The 21,145-nt window shown below is 41.9% G+C and overlaps 1 protein-coding gene across 1 annotated transcript in view; it reads left to right on the top strand.

Annotated features, from left to right (window-relative positions):
• The first annotated feature begins 16,989 nt into the window (after positions 1–16,989).
• The window catches only part of SNAI3 (snail family transcriptional repressor 3), a 117,940-nt gene continuing 113,784 nt past the window's right edge, over positions 16,990–21,145 (top strand). The window contains exon 1 of the mRNA XM_044081709.1: positions 16,990–17,250. Coding sequence (XP_043937644.1) covers positions 17,172–17,250 — 79 coding nt within the window. The 5' untranslated portion in view covers positions 16,990–17,171. The remainder of the gene's footprint in view (positions 17,251–21,145) is intronic.

The raw sequence follows: 21,145 nt of genomic DNA on the forward strand, positions 1-21,145 counted from the left end.
GTCATTACACTCACAGAAAATATGTTATAGTCATCATGCAATATTTTGTATGCTCTACTAATTCATCATTAACATCATCATCAGCCCCCTTTTTCCCATTTTTTACACGAGGTCGGGGAATCATGTTAACTGTTGCCATGTCTCTCAATTCAATGCCACACCCCTGCCTTCTTCGACACTCATGCCTGACTGTCACAGATCTTCTTTTACACAATCCATCCACCTCTTTGCTGGACATTCTTGTTTTCTCTTACCTCTTTCTCGTCTGTCGCAAATCTTCTTCACCAGATTGTCTCCTGCTTTTCTGCACATGTGCCCAAACCATCGTAATCTGTTATCTTTGATCTTTTATGAAATTGGAGCTACTTTGGCTTCTGCTCTTATGTCATCATTTCTTCATCTGTCCACAGAGTGCATCCTACCACCCTTCTCAGGCACTTCATTTCCATCAACTCTAGCTTCTTCAACTATTCTGCCATTACTGCCCAGGTTTCTGTACCATACAGTAGTACTGGTCTCACCACTGTCTTGTACACCTTACTTTTCAGCTTCTTTGGCATTCTTCTGTCATAAACTATACCTGACACTCTATGCCAGTTCGCTGCAGCCACTCTGATTCTAGCTTTGACCTCTTCATTCAGACTACCCTTCTCCTCAACCACCCCTCTCCGATAATTGAAGCTATTTACCTGTTCCACTATCTTCCTTTCTATCTCAATTCTCAGCTTCTTCTGATTTCCTCAGTTTGCTGCCATTACCACTGTCTTATCTGTGCTTAGTTTCATCCCATGTGCCTTCAATTTTGCATTCTATTGCTCTATACTTTGCTGGAGATTTTGGTCAGGGTCTGCCTGTAATGCCACATCATTTGCATAAGTAACTTTGTTGATCTGTCCCCTCCAGCCTGTTTGCTAGTGTAGCCCATCACCAGTATGAACAGCAGTGGGCTTAGAGCTGAGCCCTGGTGTGCAGCCACTCTCAATGGGAACCCCTCTGTGAGGCTGAATACTATTCGTGCTTGAGTCATTGGGTCCTTGTACATAGCCTGCACTAATTCTACCAATGTTTCTGGGACTTCTAACCACCGCAGTACTGCCCAGATCAGTTTTCTTGGGACCTTGTCACAGACTTTCTACACGTCTAGGAATGCCCAGTCATACCCATTCCTCATCTCTAGCTTTTTCTTAACTATCCGTCTCACTGCAAACAAAGGGTCAGTTGTGCTGCATCCTGATCTGAATCTGAACTGCTCATCTCCCATCTTACATTTTACTACTCTGCATATCTGTTTCCTCTCTACTGCCCACAGTTGTGGCTCTCCCCTTTGCTCTTGTACACTGGCATGAGTATGCTTATTCTCCAGTCATCTGGGATATGCCTTTCTCTCCACATTGCTATGAGTACCCACAGAAAACATTTCTCCCCATCTCACCTAGCATCTTTATCATATCTGCTGTGACCTCATCTGTGCCTGCTGCTTTTCTTGATGACTTCATTTTCCTTAGTGCTATTCTTCCTTCTTCAAGGGTAGGTTCCTCTTCTTCTCCTCTCATCATAGGCTGCTTCTGGGGCAGAACAGCTTCTGTGGGGTTTTATTCAGAAGCTGCTGGAAACACTCCTTCCAGCTGCTTTAGATGTCCTGTAGACTGGTGAGCAGGTTGTTGCTGGCATCCCATACGAAGGGTGTCTGACTGTCTTCTTTATCTTTCTGTCTTTGCCTTACAACCTGATATAGTTTCTTTGTAACACCTAATGAGTCACTTTTCAGAAGCTGGTAGAGTGCCTCTGATGCCCTATTATTTGCTATTGCAACTCCTTTCTTAGCTTCTTTGTTAGCCAAACAGTATTCTTTCCTAGCCTTGTCCATCTTTTCTATCTCCCACTTTTTCCTGCACTCCTTTCATTTGATGACTTCCTGGGCTTCTGTATTCCACCACTAACTTTCCTTATGTACCTTATTTCCATACCTGACTCTGCCACATATCTGTTCTGTAGTTCTCACACATGCTGCTTTGAGGTGCTGCCATTCTTCTTCAACTCCACCTATTTCCTCCTTTTCTTATGGTGCTAGAGCCTTGAGTAATTCCTTGAACTGTTGTATTTCCACTCTAGTCAACTTCCAGTCTCTGTTGACTTTAGAGTCTTTTCTGACCACTGCTTACAGCTAATTGTGGCCACTGTGGGCTGACTGTTTCACTGAGGATAATTTTGTAATCACTGATTCTTCCCCAGTGCCTTTTCCTGAGTAGGAGGAAGTCTACCTGAGTTGCATATTGGCCACTCTTGTATGTGATCTTGTGACTGTCTCTCTTTCTGAACCATGTGTTGGCTACTATCAAGCCATTTGTCAGACAGAAGTCTAGAATGACCTCTCCTTCTTTATTTATGTTGCCCCACCCATGTGGACCCTGGCAGTCCTCGTATCCTGTTCTGTCTGTCTCGATATGTGCATTCAAGTCACCCATTATCAACACCAGTTCATGTTGTCCTGCTTTATATAGTAGGTCCTGCAACTGCTGTCTGAATGCGCTCTTTTCCTAACTACCACAACCCTGCTATGGGGCATATGCTGAGATTATGAATACTGCCCTATCATTACACTGGAGTCTGTTTGCCATGAGTCTGTCACTAATTCTGATGATATCCCTCACTGCCTTCTGAAGGCTCTCTCTCACCACAATTCCTACACTATTTCTAGCCTGTCCCCCTCCTGAGTAGTAGACTTTGGATCCCAAGCCAAGTGGCTTTGCTGCAATGCCCTTCCATCTTATCTCTTGGATACATAGGATGTCCAGCCTCCTCCGAATCATCATGTCATCCACTTTCAAGCTGCATCCTGTAAGTGAACCCACATTAAGTATAGCAATTCTTAGTTTATGTTTGGCAGGTTGATTGGTTTTATGCCCAGCTTTCACTCAACAGAGCTATCACAGGTAACCCAGGCTGGCCAACTAGATATTGGCAGGCCAATAGGTTATATTGACTCAGGGCTGCTGGGCTTTATGGCAAGCACACACTGGCCAATAGGGGCACATACACACCTCCCACCATTAGCATTGGTCCCTGGCATAGGTCGGAGTAGGCCAGATCTTTAACCCACTTATCACTGGTAACTACCCATGCCCATTTGTCGACATTAGCCAACATGAACAAAACTCCTAGAGCCATATTTTACACCGTTGAGTGGCTAGCCCTGCCATGGCATACAGTCCATGATCTTGAGGATACTGCCCACCACAGTAGATGCCTCAAAGTGGTTGATCTGTACAACTCTTCCCCATGGGACACATATAGAGTCTGTGTTGTTACCCAAAGCTCCTTTCATTGGTGAGTGTGAGATGGAAACAATCAGCATGTTTTCCAGAGATGGGAGGAGCTCCACAGAGACACAGGGAGAACATGCAAACTGCAAACAGGCATTGGCCAGAGGTCAGGATCGAACCTTGCACCTTGTGCATGAGAGGAGAAGACCTTAACCATTTTGCCAACTGGTCTCTGGTCTATGCTGTACTAATTATTCCTTTTTAAAAGCAGCTTCTGATCTACATTCTACTAAAAACTCTACAAGTCCTGGTCTTTCACTTAGGTTCCCCCTTTTTCTTTCTCTTTGCATATACTCTGATATCAGTCCTTGATAGGAAAGGCAATCACTATCCTGCAGTCCAAATAAATTCTTGGCCTCTTCCCATTCTATTACCTTTCCCTCTCTAATTCTTTGTTCCCAATACCTTAGTTATTTTACCAGTTTTCTCCAATAAAGTCCAGCCCTCTCTTGCATATTGTCTGTATCCCTAATTGCAGTCATCCCTACTGGCAGAATCTCCTTTCTCCATTCCCGTGCTGGTTTGGTTCTTAGGAGACTTTCTGCTACTTTATGAATATAATAATCTGCATGGTTATTGTTATTTTCCTTAAGGATCTGCATCCAATATCCCAGTCTGTCCTTGTTTGTTGAACTTCCCCCCTTTTCAGCATTATCCCTTTCCACTTTGAATTATGGGTTTCTGCTTGTACTATGTATATGAGCCTTAAATGTATAGCTCTGAAATACCCCTTCATATCGGGCATTCCCAAACCGCCTTGTTCAATTGGAAGAATCAACTTATCCCACTTGTCTTGCTGTCTTCCCCTCCCAGATAAAACCCTTCAGCTCTTTATTATTGCTATCCACAACTTCCCCTCCGGTTGATAAAATATGCCTGACCTGTGTATAAAAGTAGAGGGACTACCATACCTGTGTTGTTGTTTAAATTTGGAGTTTTTTGCAGTTGCCCGCCCCCACTGTAGATTTGATCTGGGACACTCCCCCCAGTCCCATCTCTTTACCTCATTCTACCTAACAGACTCCTTCTGCATTGTTTTTAGTCATTTTTAATTTAATTGCATTTTTTAAACTGTTTGGTCTAACATTGCTACATACTCAAGTGTGCTATCTTGCACTGCATTTGAATTGTTTTGACTGCTGTTTTAGCTACTTTCCTGTATATATAAAAAAATAAAAATAAAAAAAATACCTTTCCTGTAACTAGTGTAGTCCAGATTCAGATTTGCTGCATCCAGGACTGTATGTAAGCTTCTGAGCCCCCCCAAGCTTTCTGTGTTGGAGGGAAGCCTTCTAGCTTATCAGTGGGAGTGGTAAGCACTAGGTAACCTATCTACCACATAAGGAGTGGTTCTGGCCCAGAAATTGTAGCTATTGGCTGTTTGGGCAGTTTTTCCATCTCTTTCAACTTTCTGATTTAAAAGCCCACATTTGCACTTGTTTCCCCCCTTTCCTGTAACTAGTTTAGTCCAGATACAGATTCTTACTTTTAGCACTTGAATTTGCTTATTCGTGATCAGCACTTGTTCAGAACTTGTAAGCACTAAATAACCTACTAATTACTACAGCACTCAACCTTCCTCATTACCTAGAGGAAAACAGTTTTGGTACTTACTTTCCTCACTTGATTAGAGAAAAACAGCTCTTGTACTCACTTTCCTCACTTATCTAGAAGAAAATAGTTTTTTTTATTCAGGCATGTCCAAGGGTCAGCTCCCAGTGTTCTCTCCTGTCTATCTGATGAATCTGGGAATCTTGGGGCAATGTAGAAATTGCCTCATGTACACAGACAACCCTCTCCTCCTACCACCCAACACTACAACCTGTGATAGATGCACTTATCTAGCCAAACTGGAGGTAAAGCTCTCTCCAATCAAGACTGAACCTGACAGTCAAGAGGAGAAGGTAAACACCTGCACCACACCACACTCATCACATAGTCTCACTAAATCTACACCACCAAAATCTACACATAGAAACACAAAAACATTCACGGAGGTTCTCAATAATAATCTGTTCAAGCAACAGAGACCTCCAAAGCAGAAATGCAAGCAACCTCCACCCCCGAACACAACCCTAACGACACATAGCCCGCAGACTCAGTGTGCCACCCAACCACAGCCAATAAGGCAAAACAACGTACCCAACACACTAGTCATAGGCGACTCCATAGTCAGGCACACTGATGTTCCACTCACCAGGCTAAACAAGGAGAAGGTTACTGTCAGCTGCCTGTCGGGTGCCAGGATCCACCACATAACCCACGCACTCAGGTCACTCCATAACAAGTACAAATATGACTCTGTCATTGTCCATGTTGGTGTGAACGACCTGAGATGTACCTCCCTGGACTACATGAAAAGAGACATAGAAGAGCTCTCTGATCTTGTAGCCCAGGCAGGTATGACCCTAGCCCTGAGTAGCATTCTGCCATCACCCAGAATGATGCCACAGTACAAGGACAAAATGGTCAACTTCAACAATTGGCTAAGCTTCTGGTGCCATTCTAAAGGGATCCAGTATCTGTTTGCCTGGGATGACATGGTCGACAGACCACGATGCTTTGCCAGAGATGGCCTGCACGTGTCACCCCTGGGATTCCGGATACTGGCTAAGGTTCTTGCCGCCCCTATAGTGCCTTTTTTAGGCAAGGTTCAAATGACAAATTCACCACCGTAACAGGAACAGGCAAGCAAAAACTGAGGGTGATGCTACTCAATGCTAGAAGTCTAAATCTCAAAATGCACTCACTTGAGACACTCCTTAAAATGGAGAACATCGATATCTGTGCAGTGACTGAGACCTGGTTCAAGGCTCCAGAGAGCACCCCTGCACTACCAGTCTATATCTCATACCACACTTTATGGCCATGTAACCTGGACCGGAACACCAAAGGCAGAAGTGTGTCCGTATTCATTAAGGATATCCACACCTCCAGGCTAGTTGCTCAGCATAATGCAGCCAAGGTTATCCAAGTGCAACTAACTCTGGGCAAAACTACAATCCAAATTGTAGCTTGCTACAGATCACCCACCATGTCCCAGGATTCCCACTCCTCTTTTCTTGATGTACTGGAAAATATTAGTGTTCAACCAAACACCCTAATAATGGGCGATTTCAACTACCCCACCATTAACTGGGAAAACTACTCATGTACCAACTCCTTCACTCAACGCTTTCTGGAATTCATAAACTCCAATGCCCTGGATCAACTTATCCACACCCCCACCAGGGGCAACAATATCCTAGATCTAGTCATTACCAATATGAGTGACCGGTGTTCCACACCTGAAGTCAATGCCTCATTGGTCCAATCCAACCATAAGCTAATTACCCTAGATATCCACATCCTGCCTCCACCCACCCCCCCATTAAGGAAACCATGGTAAAAAATTTCTCCAAAGCCAACTTCATGCTTCTTAAGACAGAAATGGTGAACTTCATGACACCCATGCAGATGGACAATACAGTTATGACTACTGAATCCTACACAATTGCACTTTATAAGCACTTACATGAGTGCATGGATCGTGCTATCCCAAACAGAACCAAGATGCTATCCTCCAAAAAAAGGAAGCCAATCTGGTGGTCCCCTGCCATAAACAAACTGTACAACAGGAGGAAGAAACTCTTGCAAAAGAGAGTAAAATCCCATGAGGGGAGGAGCTCCCTGGTTAGCCTCAGTAAGAAGCTGCGATCCCTGATAAAATCCTCCAAAGCTAGTTACGAAAACAAAATCACCACTGATTCTAAAGGCAACCACAAAGCATTCTATAGCTATGTCAAGAATCTCAATGGCAACACTCAGATCTGCTCTGAGTTACAGCACAATGGCACTAAATATACAGACCCAACTGATATTGCCAACATCCTAGCAGATAGGTTCAGTGCTAACTTTACCCCCCTCTCACCCCCTAAAGAGCCCATCTCTACACCGGAAGAATGCAAAGTTCCTGTAATCATGACTGCACAGGTAAAAACCACACTCTCCAAAGCCAAGAACACAGCATCCATGGGACCAGACAACATCCCAGGTTGCATTCTACATGAACTACAGAATGAACTGGCACCCCACCTAAGTACCATATTCAGTCATAGCCTCACCTCAGGCTTTGTGCCTGCTGAATGGTGCACAGCAACGGTTATCCCACTCCACAAGGGGGGAGCCACCACGGACCCCGGGAAATACCGCCTCATTAGCCTGACAAGCCTGGTTTGCAAGGCCATGGAACGTATCATCATGGAACTTATAAACAAAGACATTGGTAATCTCCAAACTCTGGATCCCACCCAGTTCGGATTTGTAAAAGGCAGATCATGTCTTCTAAACCTGATGGACTTCTTTGAAGCAGTCACCAAAGCCGTAGACAAGGGTAAGGTGGTTCACACAGCCTATCTAGATCTTGCCAAGGCTTTATACACCATCCCCCACTCTGAAATTATAGATAAACCCACTAAACTAGGTATAAATCCCTATGTCACGAGATGGATTGCCAACTGGCTTGCTGACAGAACCCACACTGTGAAAGTAGCAGACTCCAAATCCAACTTCAGACCAGTGACAAGTGGAGTACCACAGGGTTCAGTCCTGGGTCCTCTCCTGTGTGGTATCTACTTCTCTGAAGTACAGGCTAACACAGAAGGTCTTTAGCTAATGAAGTTCGCAGATGACTGCAAACTAGGAGCCATAATCGAAACACCTAACAATATGAACATCCTACAAAAGGGCCTCACTGAGACAGATGCCTGGTGTCAAAGCCATGGCCTGAAGCTCAATGCCAAAAAGTGCATTGTCATCCCCTTTGGTAAAAACTCTGTACCCATGAACTACAACATAGGCGGTAGTATACTTAACACCGAAAGTGTGATAAGAAACCTTGGGACACAGGTAGACAGTAGTCTCTCCTTTGATAATCACATCGCCACAGTAGTCAGGAAATCCTTCTATATGGCACCCCTCATCACAAAAGGTTTCTCATCCAGAAAAAAGGAGGTCATTGCTCCCCTCTACTCATCACTCATTAGACCCATTATAGAGTACAATGCCCCTTTTGGTATGTACCTCACAAGACATCTACAACAACTGGAAAGGCCACAGAAGTACCTCACAAAGAGGATTACCGGCCTCAAACAGATGCCCTATGCAGACCGTCTCAAAAAACTCCAGCTTTACTCCCTCGCATATCGCCTACTCAGAGGTGATCTCTGCCTAACATACAAAGCTATGTCAAACCCAGAGCTGTTGGACATGCTCCACTTAAAGAAATCCCAATCCCTCTGAACTACACGCTCTAGGGACTTAAACCTTGTCACCACAATAAACAGAACATGCCAGAGGGATAGATTCCTGTCCCAAAGACTTCCCATACTCGGGCATAAACTATCTATCTATATCAAACAAAGCTCCTCATTAGCACTCTTCAAGAAAAATCTTGATGATTGGATGGGATATAGGAAATTCACCCCGGGGATCACCTCTGTGGCTCTGCTCGACAGTGGCACAGGAAAATAATTTTCTTGCGTGGCAAAAGCCAGGGTACCTTTTTAGCTGGGCTTGTATAGGCCCCAGGGCTGATAGCCTAGTACCTACCTATGAACCTATGAACCTAAAAACATTGTAACTGCTTGTATCTTGCTATCCATACATAATAAGGAGCTTCCAGTTTCTCAGTTTTTGTGTTATCCTTTTTAATCCATACTCCTAAGTACTTAATTTTATCATATCCTCATTAATATGTATATTACGGAACCAGTTTCTGTTTGGTACATAATTTACAGGTATTACCTTTGTTTTAGCTTCATTAAATTTGTAATTCAAAAAGATTTGAAACTGCCTCAAAATGTTCCACAACACTGAAATGTCCTTTTCTGGTTTTATCAGGTATAAATAATAATATCATCTGCAAATAGAGTAATCTTTTCTTGACTACCATACCAATTAAATCCTTAAATTTCTGAGTCTCCTATTTTCTTTGCAAATGGTTCTAAATATGGTGCAAATAACAAAGGGGGAAGAGGACACCCCTGCTTAGTTCCTCTGCTCAAAGAGAAATTATCAGAGAGTAACCCACCCACTTTAATTTTTGCCTCCGATCCCTCATATATTCTCCTAATCAACCTTATACTTTTATCAGGGAATGGAAATACTTCCATTGCCCTGCTCATAAACTCCCAGCTTACTATGTCAAATCAAGACCCACCAACAATAGTGGTATTTTTTTCAGCTTCCCTCAGTATCATCAATGTTCTGTTAATGCTGTCAAATGTTTGCCTCCCCTCCATAAAACCACATTGATCCATATCTATCAATTTTGGCATCACCTTTGTCATTCTTTTAGCCATTATAGACATAAACACTTTATAATCATGGTTTAGGATTGAAATGGGCCTATATGAAGCTGGATTTAATGGGCCTTTACCATATTTAGGTATTACAGCCACCACTGCTTACTTCCAGGATGTTGGTACTTCTCCTCCTCTTAAAATACTGTTAAACAAAACCTTCCAGATCTTTATCAGTTTTTCCCTCCTAGCTTCCAAACTTCCACAGGAATATCATCTGTTCCTGGGGACTTTCCTGTTGATTGGTTATAAATCACCATTTTTATCTCATCTCCTACTAGCCTATTAGTAATTGAGCCTCATCTACCTCTAACCTTGGCATATTTAATTCTTCCATAAAGATTTGCATTTGTACCTTTTCTTAATCTACATATTTCTCTGCTTTATATAGACTTTTCATAAAATTTCTGAAATATCTCTAGTACCTTTACAGGATCTCTTGTTTTCTTCCTTGTCATAGGCTCCCTAAGCTTGGCGATAACCCTTTCTACGTTCTGCTGCCTGGGTCCTTGGGCTAAACTTTTTTGTGCTCTGGCATTATTATCAAAAAATAGTTGCTTAACAGCAATCTTTCTAAACTCATGGATATTACACTATGTCCGGACAATTCCCATCACTTTCTCCTGCCAGGCTGGTTGACATGGGCATACTGAGACAGTGTAGCAACTGCCTCATGTTTACTGACAACCCATTTCTCCTAGCACATAATTCTTCCACCTGTGAGAAATGCATGTACATCAGTAACCTGGAGTCCAAGCTCTCTCACGCCACAGTCAGTAATCCTGACAAAGGAGATTGCCAGCACAAACACCACACCACTCACATCACATAGCCAAGCACAACACACAGACACCTATGCAGAGGTCCTCCATAAAAACTTACCTAAACAGCAGAGACCTCCAAAACACACTCACAAACATTCCACACACAACACCAAACACATCACACACAGCAGACAAAATACCAGACCAGTGTCTTACAAACACAGCTCATGAGGCAAAAAAATAAACCACCACAGCCCATAAGACATAGGAAACCAAACACACTGGTCATTGGTGACTCAGTTGTGAGACATACCAATATCCCCCTAACCAGGCTCAACAAGGAGAAGGTCACGGTCAGTTGTCTGCCTGGTGCCAGAATCCACCACATCACACACACACTTAAGTCTCTCCACAGCAAGTACAAATATGACTCTATCATTGTCCAGGTTGGTGTGAATGACTTGAAACATACCTCCCTAGACTATATGAAGAGACATGATTGAGCTTTCAGAGTATGTGCCCCAGGCAGGTATGACCCTAGCCCTAAGCAGCATCCTACTTTCACCAAGAATGATATCACAATACTAACAAAAAATAATTGACTTCGACAATTGGCTTAGTTTCTGGTGTCATTCCAAGGGGATCCAGTATCTGTCTGTCTGGGATGGCACGGTTGACAGGCCTCAATGCTTTGCCAGAGATGGACTTCACCAGCCACCACTGGGTTTCTGGATCCTGGCCAAGGCTCTTGCCTCCCCCATTGTGCCTTTTTTAGGCAATGTCCCAAAGACAAACTTTTCAACATAAAAGATCTGTCAAAAAGCAAAATGAAGGTCATGCTGCTTAACACTAGGAGCCTAAACCTAAAAATGGATGCACTGGAAGCCTTTCTTGCACTGGAAGATGCTGCCTGTGCGGTCACAGAAACTTGGTTCAGGACTGCGGAGAACACCCCTGCCTTACCAGGCTATAACTCATTGCACACATTCTGACCCCAAAATGAGGTTGGGAAGACTAAGGCTGGTGGAGTCTCTATCTTCATCAAGGACAGGCACACCTTCAGACTGGTTTGCCAGCATGAAGCATTGAAACTACTCCAGGTACAACTGACAGTTGGCAAGACACCCCGTCCAAGTTATAGATAGCTATAGACCCCCCTGCATAACTCAGTACACCCACTCCTCTTACCAGGATCTACTAGACTCCATCAAGTTACCACCTAACACCCTGATCCTTGGTGACTTCAACTACCCCACCATAGACTGGGTGAGCTAGTCTTACACTAATGCACTCTTAACGATTCCTCGACTTCATCAGTTCTAATGCACTAGACCAGCTCGTCTCATCCCCACAAGGGGAGATAACATTCTGGACTTTGTTCTCACCAACATGGGTGACCGCTGCACCACTCACATAGTATGTCCTTCCCTGGTTAGATCAGATAATTGGACTGTCTCATTCAAAGTTTATATCCCACCCAACCCCCCCTCCAGCCAAAATCAATCTAAAGAACTTTTCAAAGGGTGACTACAACCTCCTAAGAGAGGGTATCTGTAGCTTCACATCACTGTCCCCTTCAGATGATGCAGACAACTATGCTGAACAGTACGCCGGTGCAGTTTACAAGCACCTGTACAACTGCATGGACTCAGCCATACCCAATAGAACTAAAACCTGCTCCTCAAGGAAACACAAAAATGTTTGGTGGACATCTTCTATCAACAGGCTTTACAACAAAAGGAAGAAAATGTTGTCCAAGGGTAAAAGGGAACAAATTCCAAATTGGAAAAACTCCCTCCTTAGCCTCAACAAGCAAATTAGATTACTAGTGAAAACCTCCAAGGCCAGTTTTGAATTGAAACTAGCCTCCATAACAAAGGGAAACCATAAAGTCTTCTTCAGTTACATTAGGAACCTCCATGGCAAAGCCCAGGTTTTTTCCAAATTAGTACTTAACAGTATCACTTGCACTGATCCTGTTGACTTAGCCAACCTGCTAGCAGATAAGTTCAGTGCAAACTTCACCCCCCTGTCCCACCCCAAAGGCTCTTTCGACATCCCAGATACTTATCCCGCACCTCACATCTCCATAGATCAAGTGTTACAGGCCCTAACCAAGGCAAAAAATACAGCTTCCATGGGACCTGTTAGTATCCCAGGATGTATTCTGCACCATCTCCAGCAAGAACTGGCTTCGCCACTGAGCACCCTTTTCTACCACAGCCTAAGTACTGACTTCATTCCAGCAGGGTGGAGAACCACCATTGTCATCCCTTGCACAAAGGTGGTGCCACTACTGACCCTGGAAACTATCGCCCCCATTAGCTTAACAAGTCTGATCTTTAAAGGCATGGAGCATATTATTATGGGTCTCATAAACAAGGACATAGGCAATCTCCAAGCACATGACCCCACCCAGTTCGAATTCATCAAGAGCAGATCTTGCCTGTTGAACCTGATTGACTTCTTTGAGACTGTCACCAAGGACCTGGATGAGGGTTGCACATACAGCTTACCTTGACTTGGCCAAGGCCTTTAGCACAATCCCTCACACAGGCATCATCGAAAAGCTACACAACTTGGCATAAATCCTTATCTCTTCAGGTGGGTGGCCAACTGGATTACCACCAGGACCCTCAAAGTTAAAATATTCACCACCACCTCTGACAGCAGACCTGCCACTTGTGGAGTTTCCCAGGGATCTGTCCTGGAACCCCTACTGTTTGGCATCTATTTCTCAGAGGTACAGGCAAAGGCAAAAGGCCTGTGGCTGACCAATTTTTCTGATGACTGTAAGTTGGATGCTGCCATTGTCATTGACTCCCCAAATGATGTTAACATACTACAAGAGGGTCTAACAGCAACTAATGACCGATGCCAAAGTCATGGCCTCAAGCTAAATGCAGAAAAAGTATCATCATACCATTTGGCAAAAACACAACCCCTACTAATTACCCCATCAACGGCAACCCCCTAAGCACACAACCTGTGGGGAAAGACCTGGGCACTCAGGTTGATAACAACCTCACATTCAACCATCATGTAGCGGAAGTGGTCAGAAAAGCCTCTTACTTGGTTCATCTCATAAGTAAAGGGATTGCATCCAGAAAAAAGAAGGTTATTACCTCTCTGTACTCCTCCCTCATTAGACCAATAATTGAGTATAACGCCCCGCTTGGAATGTACCTCTCCAAACATTTGCACCAACTGGAAAGGCCACTGAAATACTTCATAAAGAGAATCCTTGGCCTCCAACACCTGTCCTATGCAGACAGGCTCAAATCACTATCACTCTACTCAGTGTCATACAGATTTCTCAGGGGTGATTTGTCTCTCGCCTACAAGGCAATCTCGGACCCTACCCTATTAGAGATGCTCCATATCCATAAGTATAACTCCTCACACACACACTACCTGCTCAAAAGGCCTGAACCTAATATCTGATATTAACAAAACCTGCTGGAGAGACAGGTTTGTCTCCCAGAGGCTGCCCCGTCTCTGGAATAGAATTCTCATACATGTCAAACAGAGCACCTCGCTGACCCTCTTCAAGCACAACCTTGATAAGTGGATGGGAAACCACTAATTCATCCCAGGGGTTCCACCTGTGTCCCTCAATGACAGGGGTGACAGGTGCTGATTGAGGTTTATTTTTGGGGATAAACTCTTGGCTAGGCTTGTAAGAGCCCCAGGACCATTAGCCTAGTAACCTCCTATGATCCTGTTGAGGTAATCTTTATTTTCTGCATAGACTTCTGCAATTCCTCATCTTCTTGTTCTTTAATATTACCCCTATTCTGCAGTAGTTTAACATTTGTCAGTCCCTCTAAATAATTTGTGTTGCTTTTTAATAAGATCTCTCTTTCTTTTATTTCCACCCTATTTTTAAACTCTAATTTTGTCCCACTCCCTAGCTATATTTTCAGAAGAAATGTCTGTCTTCTGTAATAACTCCTAAATAATTTCCACTACCCATTCCTTAAATTTCTCTCTGGGCATTATTGGTGCATGATCTAAAATAGTTACTGGATGTGGATCATAACATTCAATTAAATGCACATGTTCCTGTGGAATGTAAGTTCTGTTTAGCCTAGCCCAGTTTTTGTATCTTGGAGAATAATATATAAATTCACACAGAGCACTGTGGTGTTTTGTGCTACTACAAGCTTGTGTGATGTATCACTATACATGGCTTGTGCTTCCTTTCTCTTGAGCGAGATGTTCTCTACCATGGATGTGGACCTACTTTACCTCCTTAATAATCTAAGCTGCAAGGTACTTTGCTACCTTTCACTTCTGCTGAGGCTACCAGTGGCTGTTACCTGCTTTTCCTTAGCTGGCCCCTTGAGAAAAGCTGTCTTTAGATGTTCAGTGAGTCAGGTGTACCTGATGGAATAGAGAAAAGGATCGGCCTCCTAACTGATGACATAATGATAGGTACAGCTGTTGAAAATGAGAACAGTCTAAGGAATGACTTGGAATGTCTGACCAAATTGGCAGCAAGGTAGCAGGTGAGGTTCATTGTTAACAAATGCAAAACACTCTATGTGATTCACAACAGTCTGTGTGTTTGCAGTGACAGGTGGAAGACAGTGGAACTTAAAGTGACAGTGCAGGAAAAGGATAAGAGGGGGTTTTCACAACTGGATTGTACAACTAGGAGCCGGGTAACTTGGCTGACAATAACAGACAGAAGTCTGGAGTGTATCCTCAGGGATATAGACTCCCGAAGCAACGAGGTAATGCTTCTGGTCCCTGGTGAGGCTACACCTTGACTGCTCTCTGCAGTTCCAGATTCTGTATCTGTACAAGAAGGGGGGTAGCAGGCATGTTGGGAGGAATTCAAAACAATGCCACGCGAAGGGAGTATAAGATGGATGGGAAATGATAGGATTAGAAACAAGAGGAGCTGCAGCTCTTCTAATTACAGATCAAAATAGGTGAGGCACCTGATATGAGTAAATAGGATCTTATAAAATAGGTGTGAATATGTAGCACTGGATATGAAGGAAGGCAGAAAGGAGGGGTCACAGACAAGAGATTTTATGGACCAGCTACTCTCTTGACTTCTTCATGGTAAGAGCTGTTGACCCTGCTGAGAACTATGTGGTGGAGAAACAAACTAGTGAGATATTTGAGATGTCATGGGAAAGCTGGAGAAAAGGTAAGGAGAAAGGGATGGCTGGTGAGCAAAATGTGGAGTAAATGTCAGAGGAAAGGGAGGGAAGGTGGGTAGAATGTTGGAAGTACTTAAAACAGACTACATAGACAAACTGTCTCCTTCTGTGCTCAATCAAATGTAATGTAATGCTTCATAGTTCTCTTGATCTGTCAGGCCTCCCAGTGTCCATGCTTCATTACCAAATATATGATGTTGAACATGGAAGTGCAGTGATAGAACATTAGATCAGTCACATGACCAGGTATTATTCATTTGCTTACCAGAACATTTTAATACCGTTCTTACCTTTCCTGTCACCACAGCATATTTAACTGTGGATGAAAACTGGTTAGAAGGATTGTAACAGCATGAACTTTGGGTAAGTTTTAGAATAAGAGACATGAGGAAACCATAACCTTAGCTTGGAAACATTGCCTGAGTAAACCATTATCTGGAAATACCATCACTATAAATTACAAGCAAGACATTATTATTATTATTATTATTATGTTTCCATTTTTACTGAATCAAAAGCCTGTGAATTTCAAAGTTATGTCCTGGTACGTAATGACACAAGTTATAAATTGTGAATACCTCTGTATATTGTTATGAATCCATCATCTGTCTATCATTCTAAAATCTTGAACTAGGGAGTGCATAAATGGAAATCATAACTTTCAGGCTTAAAGAGTGTATTATAAGGAAGCTGGAATCCCATGCATCAAAAATATATTCACTTATTTGCATTATGACTACACTGGAAACCTGATTAATAAGATGTTTGAGTGAACTTGTTTGCTGTGTATGCATATCTGTGTTATCTTGCATGCAAATTCTGCATGTCTTTGTATGAAAAAAACAGACATCTTCTATCCATTTATAAAAGTAAAGTACTTTTCACGTTCCTCATACTTTTTTTTTTCTCATAGACTTTGTTACAGTAACACTGAAGTATGCACTGCTGTGGTATTTGGCTTGGGCATTATCTGAAAGGAGTAATTTATTGTCAGAAACACATCCAGTCACTAAATAATAAAATGTAATCTCAGCTCACTGGTGAATATAAGATATTCCTGTAGTGAACAGATGTTAAAAACCTTTTAAGTAATCATTTGCTCAATGGTCTGAGCTCTGCCATTTAGTTAAAATGTCCAGTCTCTGCTGCATTTCCCTATATAATTCAGGATGTTTTCCCAGCTGGAGCGACAAGTGGTTGAGAGGAATGCTGCTAAACTCAGCACAGAAGCTTCAGCTTCTCATCCCATAGTGCTGTGTATGCACCTGTTCTGCCAACATAGCCTGAGTGGCTAGTGCCAACTCCACCTCCTACACTTGTTCCTCCTTTCTAATTGGTCTACTGGGAGACCTATGCTAATGAGGACTGACCCTCCTTGCACCTGACTCTAAAGAGTTTTTTCTTTTTCACCAGTGCAAGTGAGGAATGTAAGCTAAAGTCAACAGCTTCTTCTCTGGACTTTTATCATCCAGTCTGTGTATTTGGAAGCACGACATTCTGCTTGCTTGTGTAAAAAAAAAAAATCACAGCAGGAAGAAAGGAATTTTATTCAGTGGGAGTGTAAAAATGCCTCGGTCCTTTTTAGTGAAGAAACATTCAAGTCATGCAAAGAAGCCAAATTATGGTGAACTGGAAACCCAAAAAGGTAATTTTTGAATCTAGATTATTATTTTCTGAGTTCCATTTAAATGTGTTTGCTTTCTTAAATTTCTATTTGTTTTCCTAAGAACAGCCTTGTTGGTGGTTGCTGTTGGGATTAATATTAGTTGCTGTAATGAATAACAAAGAAATGCAGAACTATTATTTCAGCATTTTACTTTATAGGTACAATACAGTAATATTTTCCCATTGCTGCTGCTGCTGTTAAATTATGCACTTAAGCCTGCAGAATAGTAACTGTCCAAAGCTCTCCTGCCCAGTTTATTCAGAGCAGGTGGTTCTGCTCTCACACAAGGGGGTCTTCATTATTATTCTATTCTTGAATCTTCATTCAATGGGCTCACTCTTTCTCTTCCCTTCTGTAGAATGCTGCAGTGAAGAGCAGCAAATCTTAAAAATGCCCTTTTCATGTCTCAGTGTGTAAAAATGTCCTGGTGCTTTCTTAAAACATGCAAATTAGCACCTGTGTAAAACTGCCATTTGACAGCAAAAGGCTCTGTACAAGACCTTAATTTCACAGATTAGGGTTTTTAACATACACACACACATACACACAGAACAACATGCTTGATTATACTACTGGTCCCTCTAATCTGGCTGTAAAAGGTTGCTGCTGTCCACCAAAACATTTACATGGCCTGGTTCTATTCAACAGGTAACAAAAAATAGTAGCAATACCTAAATTACCTATACATTTGAACAGTATTTCAAACACTGTAGTATACTGTACTGTACACACTGTGGAGATGGGTGCTGCCTTTTTAATGTTTGTAAAGGCAAGATTAGATTAAGGCTTCAACATTAGTACCTCTGTTGTCTATGGTATTTAGGTAACTATATATACACACATGGCGTTAATTGTTTTATTTAGCAAAAAGATCAGGTTAACTAGCACTTGATCCTGATCCCCTTCCTAAATGGGCTAGATAAATCTGAACTCAAGACAGATCAGGGTTAATTTGTGCCTGTAGGTATCAAGGTATCATTAAGTATTTTAACCCTGCACAAATTTGACTCCCAGCCCCCCCCCCCCAAAAAAAAAAAAACAGGGTCAAATTCCTGGAGTCTGTTTATTTAGCCTTTGCTAAGAAGTTGAGTAAACTAAGCAAAAGCAATCATCACTTGTCAGGTACTTTCAGAGGAGTTACAATGAGGCAGAGTCAAAGATGTAAGTTGAGCTGTGAATACAGTTTAATTTGTATCCAGGTATGTTCAGGAAATTGCAACTAAACTAACAAAGCTATGAATTCATCGCAACAACTTCAAAATCCTGGTGTCAAATCAGTATTAACAGTGCAACAGAAAGATTTATGTTGCTTTATACATTTATTTGTAAGTATCATTAAAACACTAATTGCCTTTAATACATAAGTAAAGATTTCTGTAAAGGTAAACAAGGATTATACTTAAAAGTGTAGTAAGGCAAACCAAATGCTTCTGACAGCAAAAGATTGTCACCACCATTATTAAATATATTTGGCTTCTTCTAAAACAGATTGCCAAAAAGTTACTTGTCCACATCTGATTGCGGCCTTCCTGAAGTTCCTGTGACTATCTGGTGGCTTTTTTTGTCATTTACTATGCTTATGCTTATTAGCTAACAGTAATACACAACATGGAATTTGTTAAGGCTATATCTCTTCCCACTATGAATATTGTGATGCATAAGGTTGTAGGTTGAATGTCATCCAACAACCAAGATAAGCAGTGAAATAGAAGTGTAAGACACACCATGGAGATTTACATATGTTATTTAATGTGCCTTATCTGCATATCATTGGCTTATAACCTCTTGTAAGCAGATTAGTCATACACAGCATAGTCACATGAGAGGAGTCAACCAGTAGCATTCCTCTGAGTATACGCATAACTACCTTTCACAAATCTAAGTATTTTTTTAAACACCTTATATTGAATTAGCACTTGTGACATAGGCAAATTTACATTTATACAAAAGTAATCAAACCGTATTAATACATTAACAAACATTACACTTCACATATATTGCTATATATCATGTAACCTAAGCAACATTGCATAAATTATTCAATTCCTTCCCCCCCTTTTAAACAAGAAACATCTTTATTAAACTATCACTTATGACATAAGCAATCATATGTTTGTATAAAAGCAACCATAATGACAAATCTAAGTATTTTAGCAGTAAATGAAATATCCAGAGTAAGTAAATGCACCTTGAATGCATGACGTGGGACCAGCTGGTGTTAGAAATAAAATTGTCAGTATAGTCCTCTTCCAAATTATTCTGGCTTGGCACAGCATGCAAAAGATATTGTCCCTCTGAAAGCTCAAGCAGTGCTTTCTGAAACTAATTTTGCCATATGTTTAGCCACTTTAAGAAAACATGCACCAACTGTGAGCTCTTCTAGTTAGTGCAGTGAAAGATGTAGCTCCATGTCAAGGTTGTTTCTTTTGCTGTTTGATAATCATTATTTTTATTCAAAGGACAACTGACAGCTTTATGGAAATGTATTTATTTTTGTGTATAATACTGAAAAAACTGCTGTAGAAACTGAGATTTTTATGCTTTCAAGTCTGTTATCCTGTGCTGTGAAATAACCACGCAAGGAGATACCGTAAAAATGATAGGTTTAGGGAGAGGAGAGAGGCTATAGGCTACTCCCTTTGAAGGAGTTGTAATTCCTGTTAGAACTATACCATTGGTATGAGCCAGTAGACTATATACCTGCTGTTTATGCATTTAAACACTAAAGCTGTGTGTACCAGAGCATTTCTATCCATCTTGCCATACATTTTCTAGACCGCTTGTTATGGTGAGATTTGTAGTGATAAAAACTGAGCAGGGTAGCCCTCTCCACGGCAAAACTATTCAGCTCATCCTTTGGAATATCTGGGTATTCCTGGGCATGTTCCTTTCAATGTATCTTACATCTGTGCCACAACCTCCTCTTAGTGGGCTGTTCCCTGTAAGCATTTTGCAAGAGGCACTAATGGGACATCCTTAACCACCTGAATTTACTTCACATAGAGATGCACTGCTTCCCAATCTACCAGGCAGTGGTCAAGTCACAACTTTGGTACTGTGCATACAAATCAGGCTACTGGATAGGGTTCAGATGAAAACCACAAGGATGGGTCAGGGGATGAAGAGAGAGGATTTGATCAGAGACTAGAAGAGCTGGAGTTCTTCTAACTAAAGACCAGAATTGATGGGGGTTGGGGGAATACTGTGTGGGTGTACAAGATTATGTCATAGACAGTGAAGGAGCCATGCTGAACAATAAGGACAAAGGTTAGAAGGGGAGAACAAACAATGGACTTGAAGGATCAGCGTCTTCCTAGTTCTGCAGAAGTACTTTTTCATGGAGAAGGGAGTGAACGCATGGAATGGCATACTGAAATGGATTGTGAAGAGTCCATGGAACTGAGTGCTATTTGCACATGTAAGATATTATCAAATTAAAACGTAATGGTACATGGTCACCAAATGCATTTCCCCTAGAAGCAGAAACCAGTAATAAAAACCTTCATTAGTTTAAACAAGGCAGTTAAGTTAGATGGAAAACTTAACAAGTTGAGCAGAGTTATAAGATAGCTGTGAAAAATGATTTTAAGATAATTTAGTTGCAGCAGAAGACTGTGGAAAGCAACAAGAAATCTGGAACCCCCCACTTTAGTGTTACGGGGGGGGGGGGGTATGGCATTTTGTCCATACTTTGTGATTTCTTGTCCTGTTTTAATGTCTTCAACTCTTTCTCTCCACGTGTCCTCTAACACTCCTGTCTGTGCTCCTGCTCTCATCACTATCTCTAGATCATTTCCAAAAAACAAGATTCTCTCTCCATTTTCCCTGGCTTTCTCTTGCCTTTCATTACTATTTCTGTTGTTTATTTTCCTGC

The sequence above is a fragment of the Protopterus annectens genome, chromosome 8.part1 (genome assembly GCF_019279795.1).
Source record: "Protopterus annectens isolate FY-2018-M chromosome 8.part1, PAN1.0, whole genome shotgun sequence".
In the NCBI taxonomy this organism is placed as follows: domain Eukaryota; kingdom Metazoa; phylum Chordata; order Ceratodontiformes; family Protopteridae; genus Protopterus; species Protopterus annectens.